Source organism: Nycticebus coucang, chromosome X (genome assembly GCF_027406575.1).
Source record: "Nycticebus coucang isolate mNycCou1 chromosome X, mNycCou1.pri, whole genome shotgun sequence".
Lineage (NCBI taxonomy): Eukaryota > Metazoa > Chordata > Mammalia > Primates > Lorisidae > Nycticebus > Nycticebus coucang.
The window spans coordinates 21112916-21125879 of NC_069804.1; the positions used below are offsets into that span (position 1 = coordinate 21112916).

Genomic DNA, 12964 nt, shown 5'->3' on the forward strand with positions numbered 1-12964 from the left:
TCAGCAATTATTTATTAAGGGCCTGTTATATGCCAAGCACTGTGTAGGTCCTGAGATCATGCACACAGTGAGAATAGCTTACAGAGGCAAGGTATACATTAGGAAATCTTATTTCCATAGCATGATGAGGAAGTCATTCGATACCTTATGTATCGAGTGCTTACAAATACAGTATATCTAAAATGAGAGATGGGCCCAGTGAGATTCTTTAATTGCCCTGAAGTAAAGTTCTCCCCCTGCAACACAATGATACCCAAAATGGACATGCAGGAAGGAAATTCCATATTTGCTATTTGTTAGGTTTCTCCTTGTCATTTCTCTCTTGTGTCCCTTCTTTTCTTCCTGAGCTCAGGAGGAAAACTTTGTGAAAACTGTACAAAATTGAAAAGACCCAGGATTGCTATCATTGGTTTTTTATTTCTTAGTGTAAAGGTGGGTAAATTGAGCCGGAAGAGAATAAATCACACTTCTCACCAGTCTTTGCGGATCAGGCCTCCTGCTTTTAGAAATAGTTCTTTTCCATTATTTTATTAAAACGTCACTTGCTTGGAAAGAGGATGTCTGACCTTTAACTTTCTATTCTGGGCTCATTTGGAGATACTTCTTGTATCCATAATGTCACCAGTTGCCAGAAAACTAGTTCTCTTGATGCTTGATGGCTGGACTGGTTGGACATCTCTGTCTGTCATGGAAACAGTACTCAAGCAGCTGTCACTCTTTTCTCCCAAAGTGGTAGGTGGGTGGCTGGTATTGCATCATGTCTATACCGTACTTTGAGTACAAAGTGGAAATAGACGACATATATTTCCACCTGCTGTTTCTGTTCTTCGGTGTCTCTCAAACATATTTCCTAATAGGCTGTTGTCGTGGTCACTTGCTTCTTTCTCTCTTTCAGTATCGAGATGCCCTTTACAAGTTCATGGTGGATACTGCAGTGCTTTTAGGAGCTAACAGCTCCCGAGCAGAGCATGACATGAAGTCAGTGCTTAGGTTGGAAATTAAGATAGCTGAGGTAAGTCTTGATTGAAAATCTCTCCCCTCCCTGGGGTGGTGCCTGTGGCTCAGTGGGTAGGGTGCCAGCCCATATACCCAGTTTGGTGGGTTCGAACCCAACCCCAGCCAAACTGTAACAAAAAAATAGCTGGGCGGTCTGGCGGGCGCCTGTAGTCCCCACTACTTGGGAGGCTGAGGCAAGAGAATTGCTTAAGCCCAGGAATTGGAGGTTGCTGTGAGCTGTGATGCCACAGCACTCTACCAAGGGTGATAGTGAGACTCTGTCTCTAAAACAAAACAATAAAAACCTCTCCCCTCCTCTCCCCTCCTTTCCCCTTTCCTTCCCTTCCCTCCCTTTTTTCTTATTTTAAAGGCAGTATATCCTGAATAAAAATATAAATTGCAACTAAATAATAATATTCTGTGTCATTGCACTTTGAGTCCAAGGTAGAGCTAATAGCACTTCCTCTGGGAAAACAAAGAGCTCTTTGTTCCTTCCATCTCCCTGGTTTAAGCCCATTTAGTGTCCATATGCTGCGCAGCTGTGGCCAGGGAGACTCTATTTTCCTATAGACGCTCGTGTTTGGCTCAGATAGAAGATAGATGTTCAATAAGTCCTTATTGATTCAGCTTGAGTGGAAGGTTGCTTTTAGTCTAGTATCTACATTTTATACCATTCCCACTCAGACTCAGTCTGACCTAAGTTTTGGGTTCAGGGACATCTGTCCACCAACACTGGATATAAAATTTTATATAGAAAGCAGGTAGGGCATGCTGGTAAGCATTTGTAATCAACGTTTTGAGTGCTACTTTGTATAATATCCCTATTTTTTGTTCTTTTCCTGCCCTACTTTAATGAATTGAATTGTCATTGTGTCCTATAACATGATGCAGAATTACATGTTCTGTGTAAGTCACCTTAAATTCTTTTAGGCTCATGGCAGAGACAAAAAGATATAAAAACAAACTTGTGGGGGAATAATGAAAAATCCTAACTGGTTAGGTTTGTTTATAGAATATATACATTTTTTTCTAGAAGAACCAAAGTGTGAAATCCCTGTCTGTTTTCAGGCCCAAAGGGAACAAACACAGTGAAATCTGCTTGTGAGGAAATCCTGTCATGAAAAAAAATGATACTTTTACCAAGAAATTTGTGCATATGAGTTGGTAATCTTCTATGAAGGAAGTTGATAAAAATCCTGTGGTGAACAGAGGGTTTATCGGTTTTGTGCTGGATGAGGTGGCGGTAGAGTGTGGAGGGATAGCATAGGGTGAAGGGTAAGGGAAGAGGGACTCATCTCTCTCTGCTGTGAGGTTGTCTGCGTATACCTCTCTCCAAATTCCTTCTCGCAGTTCAAAAAGTTCATTCCTGCACGTTACCTTGGATAACTGTGAAGACTGCTGCAGATGTTTTGAAGTCAAAGACTATGCCTCTAAGCCATGTCTAGAGGCTGGCTGGATTCCCTTCTCAGGCCAGAGGGAGGAGGCCCAGAGCTCTAGTTTGGACTGAAGCTCTTATATAGCAGAGAAGGCCTTGCCCTGAGCCAGGGATTGGGACCAAAAAGGGAACTAAAAACAGCTGGGCTGAGGCAAGATGGGAATTGTCAAGGGGCTAAATGATGTGACAAATCCATTGTGTGGAGGGAAGTAGCTGGCAAAGAGCTGAAAACAGCTCTGAGGCCATAAGGCTCCAACCTGGGGCTGTGAGACTCTGAGGGCGGAGAGGGGGCGGGTGGAAGTGGAGTGTGGACATTCTCTGAGGCAATGATTCACACAGCTCCAGGAAGCTGTTTGTAAATTACACATGGTCTCTCTGTGGAGGGTGAGGTGGGAGAAGCTAAGGACACTGAAGCCTTTAGAAAAGAGGGGACAAATGCCTGCCATTCAGACCCCTGTGATTTTGCCTGGAAAAATCCATGGCGTGTGAATTTGTGGCCCGCTGGTAATTCTCACCCTTGATCGCTTACACCTCAGGCTACAGGGTACATTCAAAATTAGTCGGACCCACATAGTCCATGGGGAACTTCTGAAACTGGGAAGACAGGAAGGTCCAAACACAAACAAGTCCTTGTAAATAAAGCCCTGGAAGTGTGTATTTAACCAGTCCCAGTGTGCACAAGGAGAGACCCTTGGAACCAAGTGGAGTTTAATTGGAAAGGCTTGCTAGAGACGATGATAGAGCTCAGGCAGGCTTGAATCACAGTTCAAACCACGGAGGTGGTGAGGCAAAGGTAGGAGAGTCACTTGTGCAGTGGGAGGTGGCAAGTTTAACACAAGGGAATTAGATGGTGGAACGTCTAAGACAAAATCATGATGTGATTCAGGGATGGACATGGGAGCTACTGCCTATCAATGGAGATGATTAAGATGACTCTTGAGGAAGATAAACATTGCTGCTGGTTTTAGATTAGATTAAACATGGTGGGGAGACTAGAAGCTTAGATTTGGTGTTGAACAAATGGCTGAGAATAAGAATATTTGGAATGGAAAGAGTGTAGAGTCGGGGCTGGAGAGGCAGTTTGTGAAATGTGTGTCTAGGCGTAACGGAATCCATATTCCCAGCAATACAGCTAGGGGAATGTCAAGGCCAAAGAAACTAGAGGAGAAAATGTAGGAATGAGCTGATGACAAAATGATTATGGGTAGTAGCGGTATCCAGAGAAGTGTTCATTGTGAAAATTTGTCCCTAGAGATGAAGGGCTGTTTTGTGTTGAGATCATTATCTGAAGACCACAGAGGAAAATGGGATGTTTGCCTCAATTGTCCAGCTCAAGTTTGGCTGTCAAAACTGAGCCAGCAATAGATTTTGTCCATCCACATTTTAGATGAGGGGGAGATTCTGGGTATTTCTTTCTGTCCTGAGAACAATATTTCATGTGGAAGAGGACATGAAGATTTCTTTTTATTTTCTTAATCTTAATCCTGCCTAACGTGATGTCTTTTATTCTCTTCTTCCAGTTGGACACCATACCAAAGTCTTGAAAAATTTTTATAATACTATGCAGATGTTTTGGCACATGTAGAAAGTAGTTACATAGTAAGAAATGGTTCATTAAAAAAAAAATAACCAAAGTTTCTCTCCAACAGATAATGATTCCGCATGAAAACCGAACCAGTGAGGCCATGTACAACAAAATGAACATTTCTGAACTGAGTGCTATGATTCCCCAGGTTAGTGAAAACTATCCAGAAAACTTTCTCTTCACTGGCCGTTTTACAAAGCAATTGTATTTTATCTGTGTGTAAGTTTATGCCTTGTAAAACCTACTGTCAGTCTTTTTGGTTATTATCATCATTGTCAGTGGCCACATAAAATATCCCTTGTCTGCGTGCTGGAATGCCTTCTGTTGTAGGGAAGAGAAAATCTTTCCAATAGTGTCTTAAAAACTTAAAGCCCGTTTTCTTATGTGGCAAAAGTCTAGACACAGGTAGTTATTGGTGTTGGTTCAGTGGTTACACAATATTGTCAAAACCCAATTTCTTTCTATCTTTCCATACCACTCACCTGAGTGAGTTGGCTTTTTGACTTCATGTTTGATGACTCATGGTTGCAAGGTGGCTACCACGGCTCCATATACCGTATTTGCCCTCAGGGCAGGAAGAAAAGGGAAGGGTCAGTGATGGCCATGCTTAACTCTTTTACCAAGAAAAACAAAAAAGCCTTTCCAGAATATCCCCAGATGTCTTCCATTTATGTATTACTGAACGGAATTGAGTTGCGCTGCCATCCCTAACTCCAGGAGAGGCTGGGCATTGAGTAACTGGTTTTCCATTTCAATAGTGGAGACAAGCAAGGGAGAGCAGGCTGGGAAATGACTTCTGGGGTAGTCAGTCTAACACCAAGTGGTGTTTTAGGTGAGGTAGGGATGCTCTGAAGAATGGAGGCATGTTACTTTTGTTGCTGCTCAGCCTTCTGTGCTGAGAAAGGCTGTGTTAGGAAAAAGACCAGTCATGTGCCATGGCATCTGTGTCTGTGTGTGTGAGGGAGAGCACAGGAAAGAGAGGAAGGGAAGGAGGGAAAACAGGGAGGAAGGAAGGCAGGGAGAGCATGGGAGTGGGGAAGCGTATAGGAGGGAGCGAGAGAGCAGAATGGAGAGGGAGAGAAGGAAGGAAGAGTCTGGGAGTGAGGACAAAGGGAGTCAGGGGGCATGGCATGTGAGAGTGTGTGTGGAGGGCTCTTGTCCAGATGTAGAAGGTATGGAACGAATTTCCATTTGTAATTAAGGCTGTAGGTATGGATGGCAATGATGAGGAGTTTGTTCTCTGGACTTGAGCAATTGCATCTTAAATTATTTGCCTGCCTTCCTTGCTGCCCAACAGAGGATCTCTTCCACTTTGTTTTTTCTTTTTCCCTCTTTTCCCTCAGTTTGACTGGCTGGGCTACATCAAGAAGGTCATCGATACCAGACTCTATCCCCACCTGAAGGACATCGGCCCCTCAGAGAACGTGGTGGTCCGCGTCCCCCAGTACTTTAAAGATTTGTTTAGGATATTAGGCTCTGAGAGGAAGAAGTAAGAACTTTCATGTGAATTTTACTGTGACTTTTGTTTTTTCTTTACATTATAAGGACTTTCTTTCTCACGTCCTTTGAAAACTGGTTGTAAAGAATGTTACATCAGAAGGGTCACGGGGAAAATCATGGCACTATTTGTGATGAATTGGCCAAAACCAATGTCTGGTGTAATTGACTTGCTGCAATGACAACAAATACACAATATGTTGCCTCTAATTTCTGCTCTTGCTCCATACTATTCTGAAAGCCTAAATTGTTTATGAGTTTTGAGAACTAGTTATATAATGATGTTATTTTCTACGATTTCTATATGAACATCTCCCCTCCATTCGTTCTCCATCTTTTGCTGCCATTTCCTGCCCCCCTTTCTTTTTCGCCACTAAGTCACTTTCTGACAATAAACCAAAGTACCTATACTAAAAATATACCAGACCACTTTGACAGCTGTAGAAAAATTGCACTGGGAAACAACTTTAGGAACTGTCAGATCTTTCTTATTTTAAAGAATGTTTTAGAAACTGTTGCTTTTCTAGATTAGTACTACAAAGAAAATGCAGTCTAAAAATGCCCAGGAAAGAGAATTTTACGTGTTCATTAAGGCATTCAGATTTGACTATAAAATATGAATCACAGGAAGTCAACTAGTTTGTGAAATGACTTACTGAGCTGATTGGTGGGCCACAATTAAAAACCACGTTTTCTTATTTGGATTCAGACAAGCCTAGGTGGTCAGGAATTATGTTAAAAAAAGGCATCAAAGTAATCAAGTGAATAAAGCGTAGCATCCACCCTCTCCTATGGCAACAGTTAGACACCTGTGAAGAGCTGCTCTTTTAAAGATATCTTCCGATAATAAAAGTAATCCATGTTCATTGAGGAAAACGTATGGTAAGAGGATAGAAGAAATAATAAATTAACTTAAAATTCTATCTTTTGGAGATATGTAGTGATTTTTTAAAAAATGTCTAAATGAAAGTTGAATCTAGAGGAGGAGCCTTGCTATTGCAAGCGTGCTCCATGGGTTGGTAATGGCACCAGCATCACCTGGGGTGCTTGTTAGCAATACATATTCTAGCCAGGCAGACCATGGCTCACGCCTGTAATCCTAGCACTCTGGGAGGCTGAGGCAGGAGGATTGCTTGGGTTCACAGGAGTTTGAGATCAGCCTGAGCAAGAGCGAGACCCTGTCCCTACTAAAAATGAAAAAAAATAGTTAGGCATTGTGGTAGGTGTCTGTAGTTCCAGCTAGTGGGGAGGCTGAGGCAGGAAGATCACTTGAGCCCAGGAGTTTGAGGTTGCTATGAGCTATGATGATGCCACTGCACTCTAGCCTGGGGGACAGAGTGAGACATAGTCTCAAAAAAACAAAAAACCACCCCCCAAACCCCAACACATACATTCTAAGGCCTCCTCTGTATAGTCTGTTAGAGTAGAGTTTGTGGGGAGGCCCAGGAATCTGGATATTAACTGCATTAGAAAATTTCTTTGTAAATATTCCCTAGCTCTGAAATACTATAAAATGTGACCCAAGTGAATTTCTACTCATACGCCATTGAGTTACTGAGCACATTTTAAATTTTGATGGTAATTTCCATTAAAAGTTGGAATTTGCCCTGCTATATATTCATTCTTCAGCACTTAGTCGTTTCTTCTAGTGTCTGTGTTACCTTCTGCTGTAAAATCATAGGTAATCCTGGACATTCTATTAATTTTATTTTCAAAGAAGCCTACTCCACAACCAGGGAATACACTGGGACTTGGTTTATTATATTAGCAAAATTATCTCTATAGTGATAATTATACTTTGAAATTGAAGGACGTTTTCTTTTCTTTTCTTTTCTTTTCTTTCTTTCTTTCTTTTTTTTTTTTTTTTTGTGAAACAGAATCTTACTCTGTTGCCTCGAGTAGAGTGCACTCAGATTTGACTACAAAATAATGAAAGTTCGTAGTTCACAGCAACCTCAAACTCCTGGTCTCAAGTAGTCCTCTTGCCTTAGCCTCCCGAATAGCTGGGACTACAGGCGCCTTCTACAACACCTGGCTAATTTTTCTGTTTTAGTAGAGATGGGGTCTCACTCTTGCTCAGGCTGGTCTTGAACTCCTGAGCTCAAGTAATCTACTTGAGGCCAAGGTGTTGGCCTCCCAGAGTGGTTAAGATTATAGGCATGAGCCACTGTGCATGGGCATGTAGGACCTTTCATAACAACAGGAAAGACCATGATTAGAGGGAGATTTTACTCTGGTTCCTGTCAAAATGATAACTTGGAAAGATGTAAACATAGTGAACAGCAGTAGAAAAATACAGATAGAAAAATTATCTGCAGATGTTATATATACATATATAAGTTCATTTAAAAATAAAGATAAAAACCAAATGTCAACAATCAATGCATCAAAAATGACTTGTGTTCTGTGTATTCTTGTGAGATTTCAAGATAACCATATGCTTGTTGAAAAGACTAACAACACTTAATTTGCATTCCATTGTAAAGTGTTTACATTGCTGATCATGTTTGATCCTCACTAGGGTAGCATTACAATGCTAGTTGAGGAAAGGTCCTCTTGGGTCTCCATAGTTACCAGTTAGTACAGGATCTGCCACTTGCTATAACGAGCACCTCAAACTCTTATTGGCTAAATTATACTCTCTGCTCATGGAATAGTCTAACATAGATGTTCCTGTCAGGCAGCTTTCTTCCAAGTAGTGACTCAGGAGCCCAGGCTCCTTTTATCTTGTGCCTTTGCCCTGGGCTGAGTTTTTGGCGTCCTTTCCATTCAGCAAGTGGATGGGGAAGGAGATATGGTAGAAGACTGCATAGATTATTGTAGGAAGGCCTAAAAGTGGGGTATGTCACTCCCATTCATATTTTATAAGCCAAAACTCAGTCATGTGACTCATGTAATTGTAGGGGAGGCTGGGAAATATAGTCCAGCTGTGTGTCTGGAAGAAAAAAGAGTTGGAGTTTTCCCTAGACATACCTCTATTGAAGAGCTTATCTCCTTTTCTTGAAATGAATACTTTTCTTTCAATGACAGGTACTTCCTTGCCATTCACCACCCCTTCCCCATGCCATACACATCGAGCCCCTGATGGCAGGCCACTGGAGGCATGAGCTTGAGATTGCCTGTGGGGAAGAGGAATTGATGTTCAAGGTGGAAAGAGAGTGAAGAGGCAGTGATATGCTTAATCCCCCAAGATGCGTGCACCTTTTCCTAACTGCACATTCAGTGATCTCACTTTGGTAACTTGAAATCAACTACGGTGGGAGTTTTACATCATGGAAATTGACAAATGCTGCAAATCATTTTTTTCCTTGGCAAGGCAGTTGGTAAACATTTACTAGCATGTCACTGGGCGAGGGGCACTTCAGACTTCTCTCCCAGTCTGTCTCCCTCATCTCTCCTCCCCACTTCTGACTTGAGGCTGCCTGAGATGCTTTGCCATCTACTTTGACCCAGGAGAAAGAGTGGGAGGGGAGTGACTGAGGAAAGATGGCATCAGAGAGAGTTGACTTGGGCTCCTCTTCCTGGCCAGGCCTGGACTCATGGGGATCATCTGCACTGGTATTTGTCTTTGAACAAATACCATTGGAGTTTTTTCAAGTCTCTGTGAGCTTTCCTGTCTTTGATTTTATTTTCATATAAAGCAAGCACAATGTACTTTAAAGCAAGATGATTCTTGTTGCATGTTTCCGAAGGCTTACCTGGAAAATGTGCTGTTATGCGTGTCTCTCAGGGGGCTGAGCTCTCTTGAGGGTGATGTAGGACATTGCTAGTCAAAGCATGGTCTGGTACAGGCAGTATAGGCCTTACTGGGGAGTTTGTCAGAAATGCAGGATCTCAGGCTCTGGCCCAGACCTACTGAATCAGAATCTGAAATGGAATAAGTTCCCCAGGGGGCTCATATACATGTTCAAGTTTGAGAAGCATTGATCTAGGATTTAAAAACTTCTAGTTGAAATGCGAGTGCAGAAAGATGTTCTTAAACCCAATGAGCATCTGAATCCCTTGGAGGGCTTGTTAAAACATAGGCAATGTTTTTTTTGAGACATGGTCTCACTTTGTTGCGTAGTCTACATTATTGGGTCCTATCCCCACAGTGTCTGATTCAGTGGGTATGGGGTGAGACCCAGGAATTTCTAACAAGTTCTCTGGTGATACTGAAGCTGCTGGCCCAGGCATACATTTAGGCATACCTCTGGGCAGCCTGTAGGATTTGGGAAGATCTCTTTGGCTTTGAGAACCTTTGAGAAGACCCTCTCTGGTTCACCTCAGGTAGTATGATTGAGAGGGACAAATGTAAGCTCTGGAATCTGAAGACCTGAATATTAGTCCTGGATTTGACACATTCTTGGAAGTCCCTTGACCCCTCACCTTTGTTTGCTTCATCTGAAATTGGGAACAATAATAATAGTCACCCCACAGCATGTCATGAGGACCAAAGAAGGTATTTTATGATCTCTTAAATGTAATATGAACATAAACTGCTGCTACAGTTGAGTATCACTTACCCAAAATGCTTGGGATTGTAAGTGTTTCAGATTTTGGATGTTTTTTTGGTTTTGGAATATTTGCCTTATATTTACTGAATGAGCATCCCAAATCTGAAAATAAAACATTGTTTGGAGTCAGAAGCTTTGGGAAATAATTTCCTGTTGCCCTCTTAGTGGTGGATTCTCTTCCTGCTTTTCTCTACTTTATTTATTACCATTTGGGGAAATTACCATACTGCCAAAAATGCTTTTTGGAAAAAAAAAAAAAAAGAGATATTATGTGTTATTTTCAAGAATGATTGCTGAGTCTGATTTTTTTTTTTTTTTTTGATATCTGAGCATTAGGTGGCCGTGATTCAGTCATTCTGGTCATATCTGTTCCTGGTGTGGTGATATTAGCACTCTAAAGCTATGCTCTGTAGTTTTCTGTCAGGATATTTACAACACATGGAAGAAACTCATCAGTGCCATTGTCTCGCTGCGCGAGCCTCCCAGCATTCCATCTTCCAGGTCTCAGAGGTCTTGTTGTTATGCTATCACCTTAGTAATGTCTTGGCCGGGGAGACCTCACTCTTCTCGTCTACAGATTTCTGTGATGTGACTTTGTTGGAGTGTTTTGGGGTTTCTGTGACCAGCCAGAAAAATCTTAGCTGAATTAGAGGCTTTAATTCATCACTGTGTGGCATAGGGAAAAGTATGCAGGCTGTAGAGAAAGACAACTTGGGTTTGGGCCAGCTGCCATCGCTTATTACAGTGGTTCTCTAAATTGGCCACACATTGGACTTAGCTGGGGAGATTTGTAAACAATATTTATGACTGGCCATGGTGGCTTACGCCTGTAATCCTAGCACTCTGGGAGGCCAAGATGGGTGGATTGATTGAGCTCAGGAGTTTAAGACCAGCCTGAGCAAGAGCGAAACCTCTTCCCTGCTGAGAATAGAAAAATTAGCCTGACATCATGGCGGGTGTCTGTAGTCTCAGCTACTCAGGAGGCTGAGGCAAGAGGATCACTTGAGCCCAGGAGTTTGAGGTTGCTGTGAGCTATGATGATGCCATAGCACTCTACCCAGAGCAACGGAGTAAAATTCTGTCTCAAAAATAAACAAACAAACAAAAATAATATTTATGCTGGGTCCCACGCTAGAGATTATGATTTAATTGATTTGGGGTAGCCTAGCCATCTTGTCTTTTTAAAACTTCCCTAGTGATTTTGCTAATTTGAAACCCACTGAATATGTGATTGTAAGTTTACTTAATGCTTCTAGGCCATGAGTTTCCTTATATGTAAAATGGGTATAACATCTGTCTTATATAATGTGATCCTTAAATGGGATGATTGCAGGGCAGGTAGAAAGGCCCGTACTTCTAAATCCCCAGTATATTTGGCTGCACTGTCTTTTCTGCCATTACCATCAGGCCCCATCCTAACAATTTCCCAATTTGTCTCACTCATGACCGCTGCCTCAGGGAATATCTTTTAACTCCATGGAAGGACATCTGCTGGCTGTCGACCTCCTACTAACCTACACCTATGGATTCAGCATGGCTCACACACCAGGCAATCAATATTTTAAGCACAAAGAACATAAAGGCCAGCTCAGCGCCCGTAGCTCAGGGAGTAGGGCATTGTCCATATACACCAAAGCTGGCGGGTTCAAGCCCAGCCTGGGCTTGCTAAACAATGATAACTGCAACAAAAACTAGCTGGGCATTGTGGTGGGTGCCTATAGTTCGAGCTACTTGGACAGGCAAGAGAATCACTTAAGCCCAAGAGTTTGAGGTTGTTGTGACATGTGACACCACAGCACTCTACCCTCTACCAAGGGTGATATCGTGAGACTCTGTCTCAAAAAAAAAAAAAAAAAGAAAAGAAAAGAAAATAAGGGCCTTGCATTAGGGACAGGACTTGTCCATTGATGTCCTAGATACTGGGCTGTGGTTGCTGCCTGCCTGCACCTCTCCAATGTGGGCCTTTCTAGCCACTTCCTTAAGTGATGACCCTGCTCACTGTCCCCTTGAACACATAAGCCAATTCCTTCATTATTTAACCTGTCCAGAGTTCACATTTCTGCTTCACATGCCAAATCCTCCCAACCTTCAGGCATGTCCCTCTAATGAAGCCTACCTTTACCCTCGGTTTGTGATGTGCTGTCCTTCCAGTGAAGAGTATTGCACACATTTGGGGGGGGCTAGGGTCTGCCAAATTTATGCACTTGCCTCATCTCTTCCACTCAACTAAAAGCTTCAGGAGATGAGGGACTATATCTTTTTCACCTTTCTATCTCCCCAGCACCTAGAACTACTAATATATGCATGGATGCCCAGGATGTGTTGATTTTGTGAGTAAAAGATCCTTTCTGTATTTACAGTGTATTCTTTCAATTAAAAAACTTGATTAGGGTGGGTGCCATGGCTCACACCTGTAACCTTAGCACTTTGGGAGGCTGAGATGGGTGTATCACTTAAGCTCATGAATTCAAGACCAGCCTGAGCAAGAGTGAGACTCCGTCTAAAAAATAGCCAGGTGCTGTGGCAGGTACCTGTAGTCCCAGCTACTCAGGAGGCTGAGGCAAGGGGATTGCTAGAGCCCAAGAGTTTGAGGTTGCTGTGAGCTGTGATGCCATGGCATTCTACTGAGTGCCACAAAGTGAAATTCTCTTTGAAAAAAACAGAAAAAACTCGATTATATGACCAAGCTAAAATCTGGTCTTATGTCCCCAACTAGCTTTGAGTTCTTTAATTGTAGGTGCTGGGTTCCAATTTCTTTACATTCCTTGTGGCATCTGACATAATAGTTAGCCCACGTTAAGTGCTTAGTAAGCACTTTTTTTTTTTTTTTGTGGAGACAAAGTCTCACTTTATCGCACTTGGTAGAGTGCTGTGGCGTCATAGCTCACAGCAACCTCCAACTCTTGGGCTTAGGAAATTCTCTTGCCTCAGCCTCCCAAGTAGTTGGGACTACAG

At 42.4% G+C, this 12964-nt stretch overlaps 1 protein-coding gene across 1 annotated transcript in view; it reads left to right on the top strand.

Moving 5' to 3' along the window:
- Positions 1-12964, top strand: part of PHEX (phosphate regulating endopeptidase X-linked) — a 229997-nt gene that overhangs the window by 69019 nt on the left and 148014 nt on the right. Inside the window, exons 7-9 of the mRNA XM_053579715.1 lie at positions 896-1012; positions 4081-4164; positions 5360-5505. Coding sequence (XP_053435690.1) covers positions 896-1012; positions 4081-4164; positions 5360-5505 — 347 coding nt within the window. The remainder of the gene's footprint in view (positions 1-895; positions 1013-4080; positions 4165-5359; positions 5506-12964) is intronic.